Here is a 23,433-nt window from a genome sequence, read left to right on the forward strand (position 1 = left end):
TTCTTCTCCTGAATTCTCAAATTCCCAGTGTCAAGTGTCTCACACAAAGCCCTTTTCTTGAGAGCATGTCTCCCGGTCTAGCTCCCTGCCAGGCATTCCGGAGTCTATCCAACATGTCAAGAATGAAGAGAAAGCATGGGAGTGCACAATGAGTTCGATGGCAGGTAGAGTCTTGTCCCATTGCTAACATCCAAATCTCTGAAAGTGGTTGTTGCACACAATCTGATCTGACTTAACGCTTTCAATTCAAATGTAGCCTATAATAAGCCTAAAATACCAATTCCTTTAGATGGAGCCATGTCATCAATTGGTCCAATTTATAAAGGTTTGGTACTTGTCCAAACTGCCAATCTTCTTAGAATGTTGAACAGCATAGTAAGAAAATGAGAAATGAAGTCTTGTAAACTCTTACATGTTTAGACCACAATGGGGTATATTAGATGGAGGAGGCGGGACTTCTGACTTCCTGGTTTTCACACATCAGTTTTTTTCCATTTCCTGTTTGCAACGTGTGGGCCACGTCCCAGTTCTTACGTGTCCGCCTTTGTGCCCCTCGGTTGCACGTTCCTGTTGACGGGTGCGAGTGTGTAGTGTGTCTTTCTCGGTTGTCCGAAGCATTTCAGAGTTGAGACGCCCGCGGGGAGTGCGCGGTTGAGGGACGCAGGGTTGGGGGTGCAAGTGTTGGAACGTGACCATCAGTGGCTGGAAACGACGCTGATGTGTGAAACCCGGAAGTCGGAAATCAATGGCATCTACCCCATAGCCGCGTTTCCACTTCAGGACGTTCTGGTAGAGAGCGGGGGGAAGGGGCTTACACAGGAATCGTCATGAGTTTCGATCGACGTGTAATCGCCGTGCGACGGTTTCTCCCGTGACGTCACACAAGTGCGGCGCAGCAAAAATCTGAACAACGGGGAAAGAGGAAAACTTTTTCTGCTTTTTATTTTTGTGTACTTGCTGTGGATGGATGGTTTGAGTGAGAGGAGACGGCGTCTAGATGAATTTGTAAAGGCTAACAAAAATAGGCAAAGGATTATTAGGAGAATTATTCTGGTGGAAGAGACTTTAGCCGAGAATCGTCGCACATGAAAGTACTGTAATATATTTTCGGGAGTTTATCAGGCCGGCAGAGAACATAACCTTAAGTAGGACCTCCGCTCGTCCACATAAGTTCCTGTAAATGGTGCCCAGTCGGGAAAGGTCCCGCAGTGGAGACACGCACATGCGGGGCTGGCCCCGTAAATGATCCCCGAAGTTCCTGCGGTGGAAACGTGCCTATAACAGATGATGTCTTGGCGGGCTAGCACCACATGTATTTAGTTTTATCAAACTTGAATTTGTTTTCACCTTTGGTTTGGTGTAGTTCATTTGGTCAGGTGTAAACATGTTTGGGGGGGTTTTCCCCCACACAGGTTGATTTCTGGACCTAATCAGTGAGGAAACTGCAGAGACTCTGGCATGGTTTGGCTGTGGAGAGTAAGGGATCCAAACTTGAGTTGTACCAATACTAAATGACTGAACTACAGGTAGTAAACAGATGAGACTCATTGAACACATCTTAAAGTTGAACAAAAAATCGCATTCAAGTTTCAACTCATTCGGAGGAGAGAAATTGAACTTTAAATCTCCCAAAAAATAGGACACTTTTTATGGTGGGGAGGGGGAACCGAGACCGCACCACGACTCTCCGGTTTGTGAGCGCAGAGCACTACATGTGAGCTAAAATTCCGACACACCTCAGCACCATATTTGAACACTCAGAAAAGGCTGACAAAGGCCAAAACAAACAGGAACGATAGTAGCCAGTTAGTCAGAGTCAAATATCTACTCACTCCAAAGGACTAGTGAGAAGACAAGTGGGGGTGAAGGCAATAATAGACAAACACAAATGAATACTTGAAACAACAACACTTAAATCGAACTAAACATATCTGAAGTGAAATATTGGCCCTTATTCACCTATACCACCCTTACTCCCACCCCCCAGAAACAAACTTTGAACAGCTGCAAACAGTAAAAGTTCAACAGCGGCAAGCTCACTTCCCACTGGTAAGGGGGTACAGGTGGCAAGCACCTTCATGAACTCTAAAGATGTATTATTCATGGCTACCTTGTTCATCTCATAAGAAGAGAGATTAACGTTGAACCGTATCATTGCAAGCTAATGTTTAATTTATTAAATTGAAAATGGTGCGTCATAAAAGAGTGGGCACACTCAGATTGGACTGTTACAAGGCTATAAATGGTAAACTGTTCAACCCCGGATTTAAAATAGCAAAGCAATTGAGTGTAAAGGTCAGAAATCACTCTTTGACCACTAAAGTCTGATCCTTCGGGTGTTCGTCAGGCGCACCCACCTCCAGGCAAGGCTAAAGCTTCACCATAGCAACAAAGCACCTAAAATGACTCAGGTGTCCTTGATTCATAGAGTTCTGGGAAACAGAGTCTGTAAGCCTAATTTAAGAAGTGCCCAGTGTATGAAATCTTTGCAGCTTTAAGTGATTAGCAATTTACTTTACGTTCAGTCTATTAAAAAAAATCAGTTGCGACGTTCTAGGTCGACAGAATTTGGCATTTCATCACATTTGATTGGTTTTACTGCTTACCTTCCACACAGTGTTCCACATCCTCCAGGTTCCGCAGCGTAATCCTCATCAGGCTTGAGTTGAGCATCAGTTCATTCTTGTGTTCGGCCCCCATGGACTCCGCGGCAGGGTTAAGGAAGAATATGCGAGTGTCACCCGTGGCAACCTGATTGTCGCAGATTCCTGTGTTGCCAAAGCCACCGATCAACACCTTGTTGCCACCATCCAAGAGAATTTCACGGTTTATGCTGGTCTTTCCTTTCAAGTAGCGCCACACCCTGACCTATTAGTCAAAGGACAACAGAAAAACACAACATAACTACCTAAAATAATATGAATAATTAACAATTTTCACACAAAAATGTTTTTGTGTGGGACAAAGAAGAAGCCATAACATTGGTTTAGGTACAGATTGTGGAAACAGGATATTTTTATTGAACTAAAATTAATCCACCTTTAGGACACACATGCCACAACGATCAGCAAAATAACTTTTATTGACCAAAGTATTTAAAAACTTATAATCTGGTAACACAGTATCTAGTGTGCAACAGCGAGGATCCTCAGTTATTTTCTGGGGCTGCTGCTACATTTGGCATAGAGTGTCTTGAATTTGTGCAAGGTACAATGAAATATCAAGACTATGAGTGCACCAAAACCAAAGCAAAATGTGCTGCCCAGTGTCAGAAAACTTGATTTCAGCTGCAAAATGGCTAAGATCAAAACAACAGACATTTTTAGGTACCATTGTTCATGTTTATAAGGATCTGAAAAATTTGGAAAAGGCAGACTTCAAACGTCAGACAATTGCAGTTTGCTTACGAGGAGTGCACCATAATACCTGTTGGCAGGTGCACAAGTCAAGATTGCAGTTATTGCATCCAAAAGTTGTGCAACAAATGTTATTTTTTAATCATATTTGGTTGGATCACAAAAATAAAGCAATGACTGATTTTCATTAGCTATTTTTAAGTAAGTTCTTGCTTATTACTTTTGTCAGCTTCAATTTATTTCAGTAAATATTGTGGGTTTTCCCTTCTTTCATGCGAAGGTGCCGACATTTTTACCACGTGTGTAAATGTACAGTATGCAGTTTGTTCAACAATCCATCCAACAGGTTCCTATAATTTAATTAGTCCAAATCACTTAATTGTCATAGGGACAATCTGAATTCATGTCATAACATTACAAACACACAATCCAAATGTAACTTTGCTGTGTGTTGTGCGAACAAAGTATCCCGGGGGTTCGTTCAGTGTGATACAATAATAAATCTTATCTGGATCCACAGGGGATCCAACCACTGCAGTCAAAGATTGCTTGACATTACAGGAAGTGGCACGAAGTCTGATGTATGCATTGTCACAGGGGGACCATTTCCATTTTGGAGGAATAGTCTCAGTTTAGCCATTATTGTGGTTTCTGCCTCCAGTGCAAGAACTGTGTGCCTCTAATCTACTCAGCTCATTCATTCGGAGACGGAAAGCAAGTTGACCAAACACGGTTGTTTATTTTGACAGATTATAGAGTGGTCTACCACAAGTCCACTGCGGTGCATAAGTTTCACAATGAGTGCCCATGAAATAGGGAGCGAGGACGACTCCTTTCAGAGCGAGGCACCAGAAAGTGTTTTTTTCCCAGTGCTATTTTAAGGACCACACAAAATTTGCAGTTAAAATGTCATAAAGATGTGAATATAGCCTAAATCACATTTTATAGCCCATAGGGTGGGCCAATAAATTGTGAGCATTTATTTTGAATCTTACAATTTCCAACATAACATAGATTTGTTTTTTCATTTTCAGGAATTTCAACAACAAATCACATAATTCTCACCCTAATTGATCAAAAACAATATATACTGTGGATGAGAGAGTAAAGATTGTGGAAGCATTTTGAATCCAAATCGATAAACAACACTGAGCAACAATTCACGATTGACTTTTCGGGAAGAAATCCTCCAAGCAGACTCACAATTAGACGTCTTCTGCAGAAGTTCAGGTAGAAAAGGACATGTGTGTGACAAATGTGAATGAATAAATGGCATAGTGGTAGACCAAAGGTCTGCAAGGGAAGCCATCAACACCATCTGGAGAAATCACCGACAAAATCAACCAGACTTTTATCACGGGAGACTGTCGCTGAGTGTGGCTTATCAATATTGATTCAAAAAATGCTTCCACGATCTTCACTCTCTCCCTCCACAGTAGATTGCTTTCAATCCATTAGGGGGTTAATTGAGTGCTTCATTGTTGATATTCCTGAAAATTTAAAAGTTATTTTGGAAATTGTAAGAATTAAAAAAATAATAATAATAATTGTTTTGTTATTTTGGAAATTGTAAGAATTAAAAAATATATAGTTTTTTGTAGCACATGTCCTTACTTGGGTCATAGGAGAGCAACTAATCAGCATATTTTGGGTAAGAGGTGGAGGACACCCTGAACTGCATTGTCACAATCCAATTACGGGGCAAATATAGACAAACAACCATTCATATCTAAGAGGAATTTTGAGTCAATGAAGTTGAACTACTAATTAATGTGGAATAAGGTTGGAGTACCTGAAGAAAACACAAGGGTGAGGACAATATGAAAACTCTGGATCCCCATGCTTAATATTCGATTCAAAATAATCACTACTTGAACTCTTGCACATTAAATCACTTTGGTAAATTACCAGACACACTAACTCTCCACGCACTGAGTAAAGTTATTTGTTCAAGATTTTTCATGCTTATCGGCCTACGCTGGGATCTTCCGTCTCACCTAAAAATGTGTTGAAGGTTTATCACAAATATTTTCATCTTAAATGTTAAATTTGGTTCCTCAGCAGGAGCCATGCTAAAATACATAATGTGATTCCAAGAACATAAATATGAACATAAATACAGTGCATATTGTGAACAACACAAAATAGATCAATCTATCAATGAAGTGAAAAAGCATTTGCCGAGAAATTAGCCCATCATTAGAAAATATTCATAAAAAATACTGCAGGTAGGCGACATATCAGATCTTGATGTACAAATATATTTGAATTTGATACAAATTATTGTATGCGCCTCCTGCTGCAGCAAATGTATGGTCTTTATACGTCTCATCTGTTCCTTGTGGAAAAGAAAACCACTTCGTGTGCACAGCAAATAACTTGTTCCGTTCTTTCCGGGCAAGCAAGTGTGGCCGTATAATTGCATACGCTCCATTTTGTGAAGTTTTTCTGCATGCAGCAGGTGTACTGGCTTGCTAGTTGCAAAAATCACAAACCGCATGGAGAAGCACTCACCTTGCAAGAGTAGGTGTTGTGCACCGGGTCCATGTTTATGATTTCGTCCACTGTTCCAGTCAAAACTACGTTGGCCTCTTCTTCGCGGTCCTCCAAGTCTTTCTCCGGGCAACTGGCCGCACAGGACCGCAACAGGACCGCCAGCAGCCCGGCTAGGAGCAGCGTTGCCCGGCCGGCTCCGAGTCTCCGCTGCGAAGTCATGACCGCCGCGCGAATCTGCATAAATTAACTTTTCTTACGTTAACACGATCACAAATGTTACCACCTGGAGTGTACGACAACTCCCAACTGGTTTTGGATGGGTTTGAATTTTGGACCGAGGCTCTCCACAACTTCTCTACCGGCTACCCGCGTCTCTTCCACTCCACAGACCGGTTTCGCGCATTTGCAGCCGGGAATGAAGATCTCCTTTTCGCAGCCGCCGGCAAGAGAGAGGAAGGAGGAGGAAGGGGAAGATGGGTCGCGCGCGCGCTCTCTCTCTCTCTCTCTCTCTCTCTCGCTGCAGGAATGCAACAGCACTTTTCTCTCCCCCTCTAACACTCATGGATTTGCATGCAATCTGAATAGCTGATCCCACAAGTGTGTCTGTGTGTGTCCTCTGGGTTGGGGGGGGGGGGGGGGGGGGATTGCAGGAATGGCCGAGTTAAGTGGCTGATCAAGGGCGCCCCCAGTCGCACAGTTGATGTCCTTACCATTTTTGTCAGTGTCAATTTAGAAGAAAAAAAATCACGAGAAAAGTAATGAGGTCAGCTGCAAGCAAATGAAATGCATTTGATAGTACTCTCATATTAAATTATTAATTTGAACTGATAAGAAATGTTTTCTAAAAAAAGTTTTTTTTTTAAAGGTTTTTAAAAATATATGAATCATGCCAAACCTATGTGCATGCAATCTCTTTTACTTTCTACCATAAACACATTTTGTATGACCATCATTGTAATCTTTTAAAATGAAATAAAGTATCTTTACAAAACCATCATTCATTCATACAGTATGCGTAAAGCAAGACAATCATTTTCTCATACACCATCACCGAGTGGGAACAGAAAGACGTAGTCCTCTTACAAGTGACAACACTTCTTCTTAATGATATGTTACAATGTCTTGCTTTTGGTTTAGTATGTATAAATCCAGGTGCAATTTTGGCACTAATATATGTCTAACTCGCTAGGACAAATTAAAAGTCTTATGATAACGTAATTGTTTTAATTTGCAAATGACAATTAACAAAATAGTAGTTTTCCTTGAATCCCCCAAAACATTTTTTAAATGCAGATAGTTCACAATTACAAGAAGCTTTTCAGTGTTGCAGGAAAGTTTTACCTACTGTACAATTTCTGGTGGAGGAGCTTTAAGAAACCAAATTCTAATGCTGCAAAGACCTAAGCTAAATACACACTGTGTCATATGTCATTTAGGACCTATGCTTATATCATGAACCTTGAATAAATGTATAAATGATGCCATATGGTTATATTCTCAGAGCTCCATTTGCAAACAGACAGTGCGTCAATTTCTAGTCCTTATAAGCTGTAATTTTAACTAGGCGTCTATTCCTGGGGAAAATGACAGGCTTGCTCCTGCACAGTTGCTGGAGAAGATATTTGTAGAAATTTGTTTCTAAACCTCACTTTTGACAACTGAGTTAGTACAGACAACTTTCTTGGGTGAAATGGGAAAAAAATTGACACCAGGTGAAATATTACAAGAGTGAGCTGCTGGAAGAACTCACTTGCTCATGACAGTCTGTCGTTGCTAATTGTTTATGATTCAGCCATGAACCATGACCATGAATAATCTGACATATCATTAAAGAACAAAATCAAAAACACCATCAACATGTGTGGCCTGGAGTTGATCCACGGGTCCAATGCTGGCCCAATCCAATTTTGGGGGATTCTAAATGTGCGTCACTTCAGAGCAGTAAAGACCAGTTAGAGCCACAACAAACACTTGCATATACATACAAAGATAAAACCAGAAATAACTTCATGCTGTGTGAGCCGTGTCTTGTTTAAAAAATAAGTCAACTCTCATAATTTCATCAAAATATCAAATACTGTAATTACTTTTAGATGCATGCATTTGTGAACAGTAAGAAACACACATTGGCATACTGGCATGGTGTTTGTTACAATGCAAAAGTATTTACAAGCATAAACACCTAAAAAAACCATCGTAATCTTAGTAAAGTAATAATTTATTTGCACTTTTTTCATAATCATATAGCCATAGCAAATTGCCGTTTTTGCCATAGCTCGCTCTCATAAAAGCTTTTTGATCACATAATCTTAAATCTTTCGTATTCAATGTTTTCAATGTGAACATAATCATTGAATAAACTGAAATGAGGAGACACATGCTTTTATTAGACATACTGTCCATGGGCATTAAAACACATTTACAAACAGTCCCCCCAAATAATAATCTAGATTTGTCACAACTGTTTTAGTTTTTACTAAATTCCTTATTTCACCAATCACGTATAGTTTGTCCAAGTGGTGTTGTCCTATTAGATTAGGTAGATCTGCAAATTCGTTACTACTGTAATGATTAGCATGTATACACCGATTGACATCACGGCCAGCGTCCCGTGATTGTTATGGCATTTATTTTTTTCCCACAAGGACACATATACAAGACAGAGTGCTGTAATTTGACTGAAATTGTATGCAAATCTAGTGGGAATGCTTGTGATGAGAAGCAGCTGCACTACTACACCCTAGTTGTTCATGGGATGTCGTTGAAATATTGTGTAGTGCCATGCCAAAAGTCTCTCTTAGCGTACATTTCAGTCATGTGATATCACACATTGTGTGAAACATGAATAACTGAGCATACCTGCTGAAGTTGAGATCCTCCGCTCCTCATGCTTTCTCAGATTTTTGGCTTTGCAGTGCAATATGTAACTGAGAAATCCCTAAAGACGTTTGTGTTAAGAGAAGAATTTGTGAAAAAAAATATTCGTTAGCATAATTTATTTCTGACATCAGTGATTTGACTTTTTTCCAAGCAATATGCTGAATACAAAATACAGTGGAACCTCGGAGTTTGAACGTCTCGGAACACGTATAATTCGGACTTCAACCAAAAAGTAAAGAGTAAAAATGCCTCGGAGTTTGAACTCCTTTTCGGAGTTCGAACACCCAAGCAAAGCAAGCTAAACCGAACGTACCTTGAAAACGGGAAGCCGAGCGAAGCCGAGCGAAGCAGAGCGAAGCCGAGCGAAGCCGAGCGAAGCCGAGCGAAGCCGAGCGAAGCCGAGCGAAGCCGAGCGAAGCCGAGCGAAGCCGAGCGAAGCCGAATCCTCACGTTGCGGTAGTTGAGACGATGCACTGCTCATTTCCAGCCAGATCGTGAATACTCCCGGACTTGCTCCATACTCGCAAGTGCATTTAGATTTTTCCGCGACAATTTTCTTCGCCATGGGCCCAAAGAAAGACAACAGTGCCAGTGGCAGCAAAGAAAAACATACAGTGCTACGAACCACAGTGGATTATCGCACCGTTACTACCGTGACTACTTCTGTAAATACTGGCACGAGGACCCCCCTTAGCTGTTCAACAACGTGCCTGACGTTAAACAACACACGCAAGGACCGCTTAGTCGTCTAACAATATGCCAAATGTAAAATACACAAACTCAGCACTGAACTAAAGCAAGCATTAACATAGCATTTATCATCCACTGATGCTATCACACCACAACAAAAAAGGTAAGGTAATTTTATTGTTTAAATACTGTACACTGTATAAATGTAAAAAAACATAAATATAAATTAAAATGTTCTGTTTTTGGAGCTTGGAAACGGAATAATTGCATGTACATTATTTCCTATGGGGGGAAAAAATTCGGAGGTTGAGCAATTCGGACTTTGAACACTTCGCAGGAACGAATTATGTTCAAACTCTAAGGTACCACTGTATAATAAGCAGTGAAATGTGTAACGCTATAAATCTGCTTTCCTGCAAATCAGAACATAGTCAGGACAAACCAGCACACATCATATGGTTGGAATAGTAAGAATGGATGGATACTTTAGGTGGTCCACAAGTTCCATTTTTTTCTTTTTTTTTTAGGTAAGTGGTCCTTCTCTCTCTCAAAAAAAAAAAAACCCCAACAACCCCAAAACAGAGCTGTCAAACCACTTTGTTCTAATGAACCCACCAGTAGACCACTGGTGACTCCAGAACACCCCAATGACCTGATAAAATTAGCTAAAACCAACAAAGGAGAGACCACCTGGTTTCTTTCAACCCAACACCCACAGATTGAAGTAAATATCCAATGCTACATTTACAGTATACTTTATGTTAGAGTTGAAGTCTGACCAGCACAGAAGTAACAAGTGAACAATAATGCAGAGTTTCATTCATTTGTTTTCCTTAAGTCAGAACATTGGCCCTGGTCAATAAATTCAGTTGACAGAAACCCTCAACACAAAGGACTGTAGACGGGTTCTTAGCACTAACTGGTGGTTGCTTGAGTGGTAGTTGTAATGCAAGCAATATTTTACTCTGAATTACTGCAATGGCACTCAGTAGAGCACAGAATTTCCGCCAAACATACAGTCTTGATTTGCACCAAATTGTAAACCCACTTCCTGAATGTGGATTAAAAATGAAGCCATTGTTGACTGAGAAATTTGAGAAAATGTGGAAAAAATAGGTCAACACAAATAGCAAACTATCTAGGTTGAATGTTTTTTTGTGTGTGCAAATGATCCACTTCTCAATGTGGAAATGTGTTTCTGCAAAATCCTTGTAATGGAAGCCAACAGATACATATTAAGGACATGCTTTAGGCGGCTGGTGTTAAATTGTATGTTTCAAGTGGCACAATTGCAACATTCTGCTGCGGCAAAATTCAAGTATACATCGTGACGGCGTCAAGAGAAAAAAAAAGGCACATACTCAGCTAACCTAAAATCATGCATCTTCCAAATGTGGATACAAGTCTGATATGTAATAGATATCTGCCAATGTGACTGCAGATTAAATGCTAAATAGACAGATGAGATACTGATACTCTATGGCCCTTTTAACATTTAACAGACTGGGACTTGTATTTCAGATACAATTCAGTTGTGCTTAGTCAATAACAACATTTCAGATATCTGCAATTGCATTTTTGCAATCAGCAAATATCAGTTAAAATATGTTCAAATATTTCACCCAGGAAAAATTATGTCATTTTGCCATTCATCTGTATGAAGTCTGAACAAATAGCTACAATTCAATTGCAGATACTGTCTGTTTTCCGTATGTGGAATACTGCAACTAAATTCCGAAATCTGTAACGCCTGTTTGATGTATCTGAAACATAATTTTGACTCATCATAATTGCAGTTCAAAACATTAGATTAAGTTCTAACTAGGCAAAATGACGTGGATATTTATAAGTTGATTTATGGCTACTAAAAATTACAATGTAATCTGTATAGAAACTAAGGGTGCGCCAAAAAATCGATTCTCATAAGAATCGCGATTCTCATTTTATGCAATTCAGAATGGATTTTAAATGTCCCCAAATCGATTTTATTTAAATTATTTTATACTGTCTTGCCTTTGTTTGTGTGTGCCTTTTTTGGAGCGCCGTTCATGTTGTACTCGATTTGGCCACTTAGGGGCAGTGTGGTTCCACGCGGTCTGATACACTGTTAAGTTGTAGCCACATTAGAGAGTAGAAGGAAAAAGTCACGATCAAATTATTCCAATAAAAGTTGTTTTTTTTGCAGCGTGGAGCCGTTATTTTGAGTGATAAAAGTGCCGCGAGTAGCGCGCTAATTAGCATTAGCCAGTCTGACTGGAGTAGATCATTACGATTTTTTGCACATCTATAAATTGAAGCAAAAATCATTGTCAGTCAAATCATTTTGAATCAAAAATCATTCTTAACCGAAAATGGATTCTGAATCGAATCGCAGGCCCAAAAATCGGAATCTAATCGAATTGTGAGAGATTCAAAGATTTCCACTCCTAATAGAAACTCCATACTCATGATAAATGGTAAAAGTGATGTAGTTTGTCCTCCTAGGCGAAATAACGTAATTCTGCTTTGACCAGGAAAAATTTAATCATTGTACATATTTTTCTATCTGTCATTTGAAATAGTCACAATTGCATTACAGATATCTTGAATGAAAATTAAAATGATTCAAAATAGAATTATGTTTAATCGTATCTACAATGTTAATTCTAGACAGTCAAGCAATCTTTAATCGCTTTAAAACATTAACTATATTTGCCTCAATGTGAACTTGACGTCATCGAAATACATCGATGGGTGACGTACTGTATTGTCTGCTCAAACAACACAAACAAATAAATGTAAAAATCACCTGGGGGTCTAACCAACCATAAGTAAGGCAAATAATTGCAGTCGGTGGAGTTACATGGGGAAAGCATCAGTTGTTGTGTTTGCCACATTTGCTGCACCGCACTGGAGGAGTTGCAGCAAACGCTGTTGGTTAGCTTTCTGACAATTTGCCAGATGCTGCTTTGTGGTGTCAAGTCCAAACACGAGAGCGGGATTCACACCTGGTTTTATCCCTGTGCATTTAACAGGAATGTCAACTGCTTGATTTTCTCTTGAAGACTTTCCCATTTAAATTTTTCTTGACAGCTTCCAAAATTTCACAATGCATTGTTTTTCTCTTATGGTAGTTAAACAGTAAATAATAGCTAAATATTGATACTATCGATGTTCAGTTATGTTAATAAAGTATTTTCATGACGTATGCACACTTTATCATGATTTTATTTTTGGGCTTTCAACAATGATGTAAATGTAAAAATTCTGTTCATATCAGGTACAAACTGCAAAATTAAAAAGGTTAAAAAATAGAGTGTATTATTTATTTATCTATCTATTTGTTTATTTATTCATTTATTTTAACTCTGCATAAGTTGTGTGCTCGCGGACAATATGGGCTACTGGGTTGATTGCCAAAAAGATTTGCATTCTTTTAAATAGCTGTTGTGAAAGTTGAACAAATGTTTACATTTCTATTGTGATTTCTCATGGATGAATTTCTTCCAGTAATATACGTTTAAGTTAAAGCACAATTTCAGACGCATAATACCATTGACAATTAGGAATGTCCCGATCCAGTCACGTGATCGGAAATCGGGCCGATCACATGGTTGCTGACTCAATCGGAATCGGACATTGTCTCCCGATCAGGACCCGGATAAATATATGAGGTTATTTTTGATAACTTTTTATAAAATCTGGAGTTGGGCGATGGCACAGAGGGAGAGTTCATGTTTCCACACAGCTTAGCGTGCGGCATGGCGTCACTTTGCTACAGTGACACTATTAATGCCATCGAGCGAAGGGGCCAAATAAGGAAATGGTGCCGAGGTATTTGGAGGTCGATGATAATAAGTTATTATCATCTTTAATGTGGAAAGCGGAGACAGTGCGACTTGCACTGTGTGCAAAGTGAGCATTTTGGGTGGCGGAAAGGATGTCTATAGCCTAGCCTAGCGCAAATCCGGATGGTCGGACGTCCTAGCGGAGCCTCCAAATCCCGCCCGGGCCGGCAATCTGACCTGATGCAAGTCCAGACCCAAAGTCATGATATGATAAGATTAAATACATTTTGCTTGCTTGCTCTTCAAATGCAGCCTTTTGTTTGTTGTGAAGTTGGCTTGTTTTACGCACTTCTTTTTTCTTGCTAAAGTAAAACAACATTAGGTTAGCGGCGTTAGCCCATCAATTTGTGTTAAGTAGCATGCTTTATGTCTCACGGCTGGCTTGGGAACGCCTTGGGATCCCGTCGGAGGAGCTGGCTGAAGTGGCTGGGGAGAGGGAAGTCTGGGCTTCCCTGCTAAAGCTGCTGCCCCCGCGACCCGACCCCGGATAAGCGGAATTGAAGACGGAACGGAACATGCTTTATAACGGCTACAGTAGGTTGTCAAAAATAAACCTCTTGTGAAAAATGTATATACTGGTTAATAATAGCCCTTTGAGTTCTCACAGATGTGCCAAAAAAAGGAGGGGAGGGGGTAAATGTTGTACTTAGTTTAACCACTGTCCACACACCATATTGGGGTAGTTTTGTTTAAAAAATAAAAAATTAACAAAGGATAAATAAAATAATAAAATGCAGAGGTATGGTATCGGGACTCGGAATTGGCCAATCTCAAAATGAGGTGACTCGGGTCCAAAAAAAGTGTGATTTGGACATCCCGATTGACAATGTATATCGTGATTTACTCCACAGACAAAGCACAGTCCCTTTCTCCTCTAATTTTCATCCCACGTTCCTCGGGGGTCCTGCTATTGGCTGACTATATCTGTCAAATCCGAATGGGTTCTAAATATAAGTTTGAGTGGAGCCAAGATAAAGACATGTCTGCGACAAACACCACTTTGAGGGGTTTGCCTCGTTTAGATAAGGTAGATAATACCTACAATATCTATTCACTATTACACAATTTGTCAAATACTGTATAGAGTGATCTTTGCAAATAAATTATCACATGATCATGCAGACCCTTTGAAAAAAAACATGATGAAATAAAACAAAATAAATTAATTCATTAATTCATTAATTTCTTATCTGCAAGTGAAATTAACAAGTGCTGAAATATCTGTATCGTGGCCTATTTTCTTTTAACCCTGATGGATGTTTGGTTTCCAGTTGCCACTTTAGTTTTAAAGGCTTCATTGTTGGACTCTGCTCTGCCTTTCCATTTACAAAGTCAGACTTAACGAAATCATCGTTGTCTGGGAAACTGTAGCTTTTAGGGGTGCTCGGCATCTCTTTTGTCTTCATTTTCATTTGGGGTATTTATCCACAACTTTGCCTACAGGTTCACGGCTTGACTTTCGTGCTTATTGGAGCTTGTTAAACAACTGACGATGCGTTAAGATGCGTTATGGCCACAAATTGGTCAGAACCTGTGTGTCTCATGGATCACTGCAATAGCTCTGGTATTGTAAATTAATAACCAGTGCAGGGACAACACTGGGTGACAGGGAAAACATGAATGCAGTTTGCAACCCACACTTTGGCCAAAGCCCCATGGTTAATGACATTGCCTTTGACTACGTAGGCAGAACTGCTACATTAAAATAAAAATAAATAAATAAATACAAACTCATCCATCTCCCCTAGCCATTTATAATACGCCCTGAACACAATTTATGCTGGCTTTTTGTCTAATGGATACTGCACCTATAATATATTCCCTGCTTGATCTTTGGCAGGTGGTCGCCAAAGTACATTAAGAGATGAGTCTACTCAAAAAGCCTGCTTGCAAGCACAATGCAGTCGGCATCTATAACCAGGTTTCCACCAGTTCATTTTACGATTGTGCAGTTAAAAATATGATTTTTATTTGTGGGGTGTGTCTGTGGGATGGTGAGAAAAAGTGTGACAACGTAGCAGTGTAAAAAACGTCCACACGTTTTTACTGTCACTTACCTACTGAATATTGTGATACAATACATCGTTGATAACATTTCTGACAATATTTCGAATATCGTAGATATTGCGTATTAGGGGTGTGAATTGTCTAGTACCTGGCGATTCGATTCGTATCACGATTCAAAGGTCACGATTTGATTCAATACCGATTAATCCTGATACGAACCTATAAATTGATTATTGCGATTTTTTTAAAAACTCAAATTTAGAAAAATACTTATCAGTAAACTTGTACATGTACACTGTAAGATTTGTATGAAAATGTATTTAAATTCAGGTTGCAGTCTGTTTTATGTTTGAACAGCACTGAAATAAAATATTAAGATTTAATGTTCCATTAATATAACATTCTTCCATGCTTAATGTGTGAATCCTAACCCTAAGATGTTTTGTTGAATATTCCCATAAAAAATTAATCGATTCGAGAATTGCGGGCTGTAATATATAATGCTGAATCGATTTTTTCTAACACCCCGATTGTGTATCGTAATATTATTGTTATTGTGGGCAACATATCGTCACAGTATCGAATTGTGAGTTACCGTATCCTTCCACCCCTTTTGGATCAGCAATAGTGCTTGATGTCTCACCAAGGAGTGAAATACAGTAGATTTCTACACAAGGACTCTGTCTTTCTAACTGCCCTTCGAGTCAGAACGCTGATGTGTGAGTGTGCCAGAGATTAATTTAACTAGGGACGCAAAAAATTATAATACAAATAAAATAGTGCACCATCATCATGACTGCCTCCTTTACATACTTGGTTTGGCTCTTAAAAGGCTGTCCAGTTGCATTAGCTAATTGCTCACCGCAGTGTCATTGTACCACTTTATGCCCTGTCATTACACAAGCTGTGCTGACTCAGCTCAGAATCAAAGACGCCTGGCTGGGTTGAATAGTAGGTTTCACATTTGACTTAAGTGGAAATAAAAGTTTATTTTAGGCGCTATGATGACATGGGATATGCTTTGAAATCACAAATTTTGCTTTCAAATGTGAATGCCACTTGAAGATTTAGACCAGCCAAGTAAAGAGTAATTGTCATATTGCTGTTGTCATGCCGTAATCTACAATGTACCAGTTTGCTAAATTTTATATTTTTTTCCCACAAATCTATATTATTGGTCAGTCCACAATTGTCCATCTATCCATTTTCAACTCTGCTTATCCTTTTCAGGGGTGGCATTGGTGCTGGAGCTATTTCAACAGACTTTGGGCAAAAGGCAGACTATAGACCAGGGATGGGCAATCTCGTACTGCAGCTTTTGGAGGTTTCCCTCTTCCAACATAAGTTGATTCCATGCACTCAACAGGATCGTTATCAAGCTTATGCAGAGCTAGCTGATGAGCTGATCATATATCAGCTGAGTTGGAGAAGGGGAAAAATCCAAAACATGCAAGACTCCGGCCCTCGAGGACAGAGTTTGCCCTCCACTGCTATGGACCCTAAACTGGAACGGTGAAAATGGCGTGCTCTGATGATGCAACTTTTAGTGTCTCCTGAATAGTGATGATTTTGGAGGTACAAGGATTCTGCCCGACGCCAGTGATATTATATTAGCTACCTCATCCTTTAAGATCGGTAGATTAGCCGTTATGAATACTAAAAGCTTGAAGGAAATGTGGGACTTTTCTATGGATTAACCTCGGTCTTCTGTCAGATACATTATGCTTTTGAAATCAGTACATCATTCACAACGTCATGATCGGTGTTTTTGTTGTTTACTTCAGTGTTTCTCAACCCAGGTCCTAGCCAACGTGTTTTCCATGTCTCCTATTCCACACACAGGTGAGGATCGTTATCAGGCTTCTCCAGAGCTTGCTGATGAGCTGTCATGGGAACCACCTGTGTGTGGAATAGGGAGACATGGAAAACAGGCTGGATAGTGTGCACCAAGGAGGACCAGAGTTGAGAAACTGGTTTATATTACTATTAGTTTTGTCACATGGATTGTCTTGTCCTGATCATCATCAACCCTTTGAAGCTTATAATCGTCTCTCAGCAACTCGTCTTGTTCAGGTGTTCCTTGTTGCCTCGTCAGCTAGCTAGCTTGTCTTTTGTCGGTACATTATAGCTTCTGTTGCTGTTTTCAAGTACCTAAGTCATGTCATGTTTTCCTTTTGTTGTGAGTTTGTTTTCTGAATTTCCTTGTTACTTTACTTAGAACTTTGCTTTTTGTTGTTGTTGACTTTTTTTAATTTAGTATTTTGATTATTGTTTGAGTAAATCATTTTCTTACCTCCCTGTTTCCCTGCACTAGGATCTTCATCCATGAAAAACTGTAACACACAAACTAGATTGCAAGTTTCTACAGACAATCAACGTGGACCAATGATTTGAACTCTCCATTCATCCCTCCATTTTCTATAGGCCTGCCGCATGTCCTCAATAGGGTCGCGGCTGAGCTGCAGACTTTGGGTGAGAGGCGAGATAGAACGTGGACCCCATGATCACGGAGAACATCAATTAAGCTTGGTTGAAATTTGACGCAGCACTGCGAAACAATACATTTGACACTGGAGTTAAAAAATCTCAGCTACCGTGTGTCAGTTTTAATTCAAATTGACTAAAGCGTTTCTGTAGTCGGTCGCTATCAAAGTGGACTAATTTAATTTTCAAAGCACTTCTGTGACACAAATCACCGTAAATATTTGTTAGTCATTCATGTTGTTTATCTTAATAATAGATGTACATTTTTACACTTTCTTGGCATTTGTCAAAGTGTTTCTTTGGCTGCCTTCTCGACCATGAACAGGATAAGTAATCGATCATGAATGGTTCAGTTTTACATTGTACCTGCCACAGTCTGTGCATACAATTGAGCTCTACAAATCTACTATTTGTGAATTGTGTGTCAAAATAAATAAAGCAAATCAGCAGTGTCGGGGCTGGTGGATATACTAACACACGGGATCGTGGATACACTTCTGGGCTGTGTCCAGGGTCGGTGAGGAGAGGCGTCCCTCAGCCCCTAAAACCAGATGTTGCCGTGTGAATCTTTACGCAGGAATCTGTGACTCAAACAAAACCCCTCCCCCTGCTTAAAAAAACATTTTAAAAAAAAGTAGATTACAAGAATGTGATTGTTGGTGGGTAGGAAGGGGGTAAAGTACATGATAGTGGGAGGGAAGTGTGAAGGTGTGAGTGATTAGCAGATGGATCAAGAAATAGGGGAAGCAAATATAGGCGTTGGCCCACCTTTTCAACGAGCATATGAATTTCCTTTTGCTCTGGTCTCTACATAATGATGGGCTTAACCACTGGCAAAATATTTCAAAAACACATTGGCGTGAAGAGACAAAGCACAAAATAAACACGCGCATGAAATCAAAGCCTTCGTTAAAGTTGGCCCAACATCATGTCCAGAAGAAGCTGCTGGGACAGGAACACTGAAGTATGTATAGACTTGTCGAACATGTTCCCTGTTACTCACGCATGAGCAAAAGTTCCACAAGAAAGCTACTAACTGATTGAGTATGACAATATATCAGTTAAAAATGATTGGCTTGCCCAAGATGAGGCAACAAAAGAATTTGTTCAATCCCCCCAATGGCGGAGGCACGTGGTGGTCAGGGGTGCTTCTCCTCCATTTGTAAAACCACATCACGCATAATACAAACATTGATGTTATCACACACTGATGTTGAAAAGTACTTTCTTAGCTATTATAAGTGACAATGGGAGAATGCTGCTGAAAATTATATACTTGTGTGTATATTCCTTTTAAAAGCTTTTATTTTTTTACTCGATACCACTCTAATTAATTGGTAGTCTGCATTGCTGATGCATCTTCCCATCCATTTTCTTTGAGCCCTAGCCTCTTGAAGAGAACTGGAGCATATCCCAGCTGACTGAAGGTGAAAAGCAGACAGCCTGTACTGGGCACCAGTCAATCACAGGGTACAAAGAGAGATACTAAACCATTATCGTTACAGATATTTAATGAATCTGAAGGCCAATAAAGCTTGCATCTCACTGAGCGGTGTGAAAGCTTGCAAACATAGTGAAATTTAGGGTTTTCATCAGGATTTGTAAGATGTTCACAGACAGTTTTTACTTGCCGCAAAAACATTTCGAACATATTCAGATAATTTTTTACTGTCTGCGAAGATCACCTGAGTTGCAAAAAAAAGGGGGCTTGCAGGCAAAGGACATTTCTGCAAGTACTGATTTATAAATTTTTTGATCAGCAAGCAAGAGGTTTGAGGTTGATATAAATGGTGGTCTAGGACATGATATTGGTGGCATTGGGGTTCTAACCTGAACAGGAGCAGGCAGGGATAGTGAGGTGAAGACTGCTGAAGACAGAAGCCAAATAAAATGCTTCATATTTCTGTTTATATATGGTGTCTATGGTAAGGAAAAGAAAAGTAACCTGTGCATTGGTAACCAATATTAAACATGGCTTGCCTTGCCTAATGAAACAATATAAATAAATACTGTGTTGTCTAATATCTCTCCGATGGTGTCACCCAAAACTGAACATTATTATTGTTAAAAAGGCATAATATTTGTTACACGTGCTGTACTTTGTAATGTGTACCATTGTATTACAGTATTTATATCCTGTATGTATAAAAAAAAAATACTAACACGTTTTGACAAATATGTACAGTATTTATATAGCATCTCATATCTTATACGCTATTTAACCGATGCTTATGCACTTTTTAGATGTTATCTGCATTTCGTTGCTTCAGTTTAAACACGGAAATACAAGTTGGGAAAATACAACTTTGATTTGCTGCTGTGCTTTGGCGAATGCACGCCAGGCACCGTTTTGTCTCCCCTTAGGGGCCAACCAATGTAAATTACAAACTAAAAATCAGTTTTAATTTGTATTTTTTTTTAATAATCATCATACTCATTTTTCATGTTATATATTTATGCTATTTATTAATCTCGAATTTTAAGAAATAATAATAATATTTTAGTGATGCATTGCGTAGCCTGCGCAAACGACGCGCAGCATTACTCTCGTTAAACTACACTAAGCGCCCTACAGGACGTTAGCTTCCTTTAAACATTAGCTAGCTAACCTTGCGCTCAGGTTTAGCCTAAGTGTATTAACCATGTGGGATCATCTGCAAAATTCGAGTACTATATAAGCTATGTGCCTGTAAAAACGTAAGTAAAGTAATACGATTAATTTAAAAGTGTGCTACATTGGCTGTGATAGCTTCACGTTAGCGCTAGCTCACATTAGCTAAACATAAACAACTAAAGCTGTTTATGATACTTGTAGGTATCACGTAAGAATCTCTGCAGTAATATGTGATAAACAGTGTATACTTCATTATTTTTTCGGGATCAAACATTTTCAGTAGATATAAGCATTTTGATACTGGCCAGAGACGAAGCGTGTCGTGCACATGAAGTCAATTTAGACATATTATGACAACATATAAGTCGTCACTTTTTGACAGTTGTTGTTGTTGTTGTGAATGCAGATCAGGCCATCGAAATGGTGATCATGTCGGGTACAGCCACTGTGCTGCAGCAGTTTGTCAGTGGGCTCAAGAGTCGAAATGAAGACACCAGAGCCAAATCTGCCAAGGATCTGCAGCACTATGTGACAACAGAGTTGAGAGAGGTATGTCTGTCAGGGAGGACTCCCAACTCCACATTGACTTAGTTTTCACTTCCTGTTTGTTTAATGTTGCTTTTTAAATGAATGTATTTACAGTAGATTTCCATCGCTGATCGAGGCTTTTTGAGATGGTTTAATGGAAACACTGGTTTTGTGCTGTTTATTCAACAGTTAAGTCAAGACGAAGCCACCACTTTCTATGATGAATTAAATCACCACATATTTGAGCTGGTCTCCAGCTCTGATGTGAATGAGAAGAAAGGAGGGATTCTTGCAATAGGTAATATCTTTTTTGGGGGGTAAAATCCTCAAATAATGGCCTATGCTCCAATAGATGTAAATTTATCAAATATAGTTATGTTATCTGCGTGTGTACCATACTGCCCCTAAGATGTCAAGGTGCGCACAGCACACTCAACATATATAAATAAAACACACACACAACAGCGGTAGCAGTGCACAGCCACCATTGATCCAGCAAAAGTATTACTAAGCGGAGGAAAATAAATTACAGGATTCAATCAATAGAAGCAAGGTAAATGTAATGATATAGTGATAGAGGACTATATCGTATGATAGAAATATTTATACCATGCTATGATAAACACTGCTAAAAAAAATAAATGGAACACTAAAACAACAAATCCAAAATCTGAATGAATGAAATATATAAAAAAAATTATTTACATAGTTCAATGTGCTGACAGCAAAATCACACAAAAATTAGCAATGGAAATCAAATGTATTAACCCATTTTGAAATCACACAATAAACTGATCCAACTTTGATGTCTGGTAAAAATGAGGCTCAGTCATACGTGTGGCCCCAACTGCCTGTATGACCTCCCGAGTCCCCACAATTCCTGGGCCGTGGGCATGCTCCTCATGAGGCGTCGGATGGTTTCTTGATCGGATGATCTCCCCCCAAACCTGGACTAAAGCAGCCTCCTACTCCTGGACAGTCTGTGGATCAATTTGGCATTGGTGGATGGTGCGAGACATGATGTCGCAGAAGTGCTCAATTGGAATCAGGTATGGAGAACGGGCAGGCCAAGCCAAGGCATTGATGCCTTTATCTTGCAGGAACTGCTGACACACGCCAGCCACATGAGATCTAGCATTGTCTTGCATTAGGACTAACGTGTCACATGGCCAACTGCACAAGCGTATGGTCACACACAGGGTCTGAGGATCTGATCTCGGTACCTAATGGCAGTCAGGCTACATCTGGCAAGCACAGGGAGGGCTGTGTGGCTCTCTAAACAAATGCCACCCTACACCATTACTGACCCACCGCCAAACCTGTTGGAGGATGTTGCAGGCAGCAGAAATGTTCTCCACAGCGTCTCCAGACTATCACATTTGTCACATGTGCTCAGTGCCAACTTGCTTTCCTCTGTGAAGAGCACAGGATGCCAGTGGGGAATTTATCAATCATCTCTCCATCCACCAATGACACATTGTCCCACACACTGTCCATGTCTGGGAGGAGATCCCTCAGGAGACCAGATCATACAGGCACGAGGACTACACACACTACTGACCCTCATTCTGACTCGTTTTAAGACATCAACGTTGGATCGGCCTGTTGTGTTTTTCCACTTTAATTTTGAGTGTGACTCCAAATCCAGACCTCCATGGGTTGGTAAATTTGATTTATTTTAATAATTGTTGTGTGATTTTTGTTGTCAGCACATTCAACTATATAAAGAACAAAGTACTGTGTTTGATACAAATCTGGGATGTGTTTTTTCAGTGTTTCCTTTATGTTTTTGAGCAATGTATTAGCAATACCTGGAGTGCAGTATCATAATTCATTTCAGATGATTTAAAAACAAACTTTCACAGTGCAATGCAAAAAAAGGACTTTCCGCCCCACCCTTGAAAGTTGAATAAATTATCATAATTTTTCACTATATGGGGAAATACAGAGATTACTTTAGGATTATGTAAAGTACCGGCTGTTTTTTCCCCTCCACAGTCAGTCTGATTGGAGTTGAGGGAGGCAATGCCACCAGGATCAGCCGCTTCGCCAATTACCTACGCAACCTGCTACCCTCCAGTGACCCAGTGGTGATGGAAATGGCTTCCAAAGCCATGGGTCACTTGTCTATGGCAGGGGACACCTTCACTGCTGAATATGTGGAATTTGAGGTGAAGAGGGCCCTAGAGTGGCTGGGAGCAGACCGGAATGAAGGCAGACGCCATGCTGCAGTAAGTGGCAAGACTGGGGACTGCTGATGGTAAAATATCCATGCTTTTCATTTGTGTTTGTATGGTGAAGATTTTCCAGGTGCACCAAGAGCAAAGACATGTGATGGGTTAAAAAATAAAGTACAATATGTTTTGATGACAATAAAAGTTTCTAATCTGTTTGGAGATAATGTTGATCACAAATATTTAAGTAGTGTTTCCTCAAATAGTGGACTCCACTCTAGACATAATCCTAATCCTAAAGTAATTTCTGAGATGGCATTGAAAATCGAAGACCCCGAAAAAAAAGTCTGGTTTCATTTGATCTTTCCAACTCTCCT

General features: G+C 39.7%; 2 protein-coding genes across 5 annotated transcripts in view; one reads left to right on the top strand and one right to left on the bottom strand.

The window, feature by feature from the left end:
• The window catches only part of agrn (agrin), a 247,915-nt gene extending 241,467 nt beyond the window's left edge, over positions 1-6,448 (bottom strand). For 2 of the 4 annotated variants that reach the window (XM_086067094.1, XM_086067096.1), the window contains exons 1-2: positions 5,871-6,400; positions 2,607-2,868 (exon numbers count right to left, since the gene is read on the bottom strand). In XM_086067094.1, the coding sequence (XP_085923220.1) occupies positions 2,607-2,868; positions 5,871-6,092 (484 nt within the window). In that variant the 5' untranslated portion in view covers positions 6,093-6,400. Of the gene's footprint in view, positions 1-2,606; positions 2,869-5,870 lie in introns of all 4 variants that reach the window. The other 2 variants (XM_086067097.1, XM_086067093.1) reach the window with 2 other exon arrangements.
• A 13,846-nt stretch (positions 6,449-20,294) lies between these two features.
• mtor (mechanistic target of rapamycin kinase) overlaps positions 20,295-23,433 on the top strand; it is an 85,173-nt gene continuing 82,034 nt past the window's right edge. Inside the window, exons 1-4 of the mRNA XM_086067932.1 lie at positions 20,295-20,437; positions 20,761-20,903; positions 21,072-21,180; positions 22,881-23,113. Of these exons, the coding sequence (XP_085924058.1) occupies positions 20,775-20,903; positions 21,072-21,180; positions 22,881-23,113 (471 nt within the window). The 5' untranslated portion in view covers positions 20,295-20,437; positions 20,761-20,774. The remainder of the gene's footprint in view (positions 20,438-20,760; positions 20,904-21,071; positions 21,181-22,880; positions 23,114-23,433) is intronic.

Source organism: Leptonotus elevatus, chromosome 2 (assembly GCF_054856555.1).
Source record: "Leptonotus elevatus isolate MCC_2025b chromosome 2, RoL_Lele_1.0, whole genome shotgun sequence".
NCBI lineage: Eukaryota > Metazoa > Chordata > Actinopteri > Syngnathiformes > Syngnathidae > Leptonotus > Leptonotus elevatus.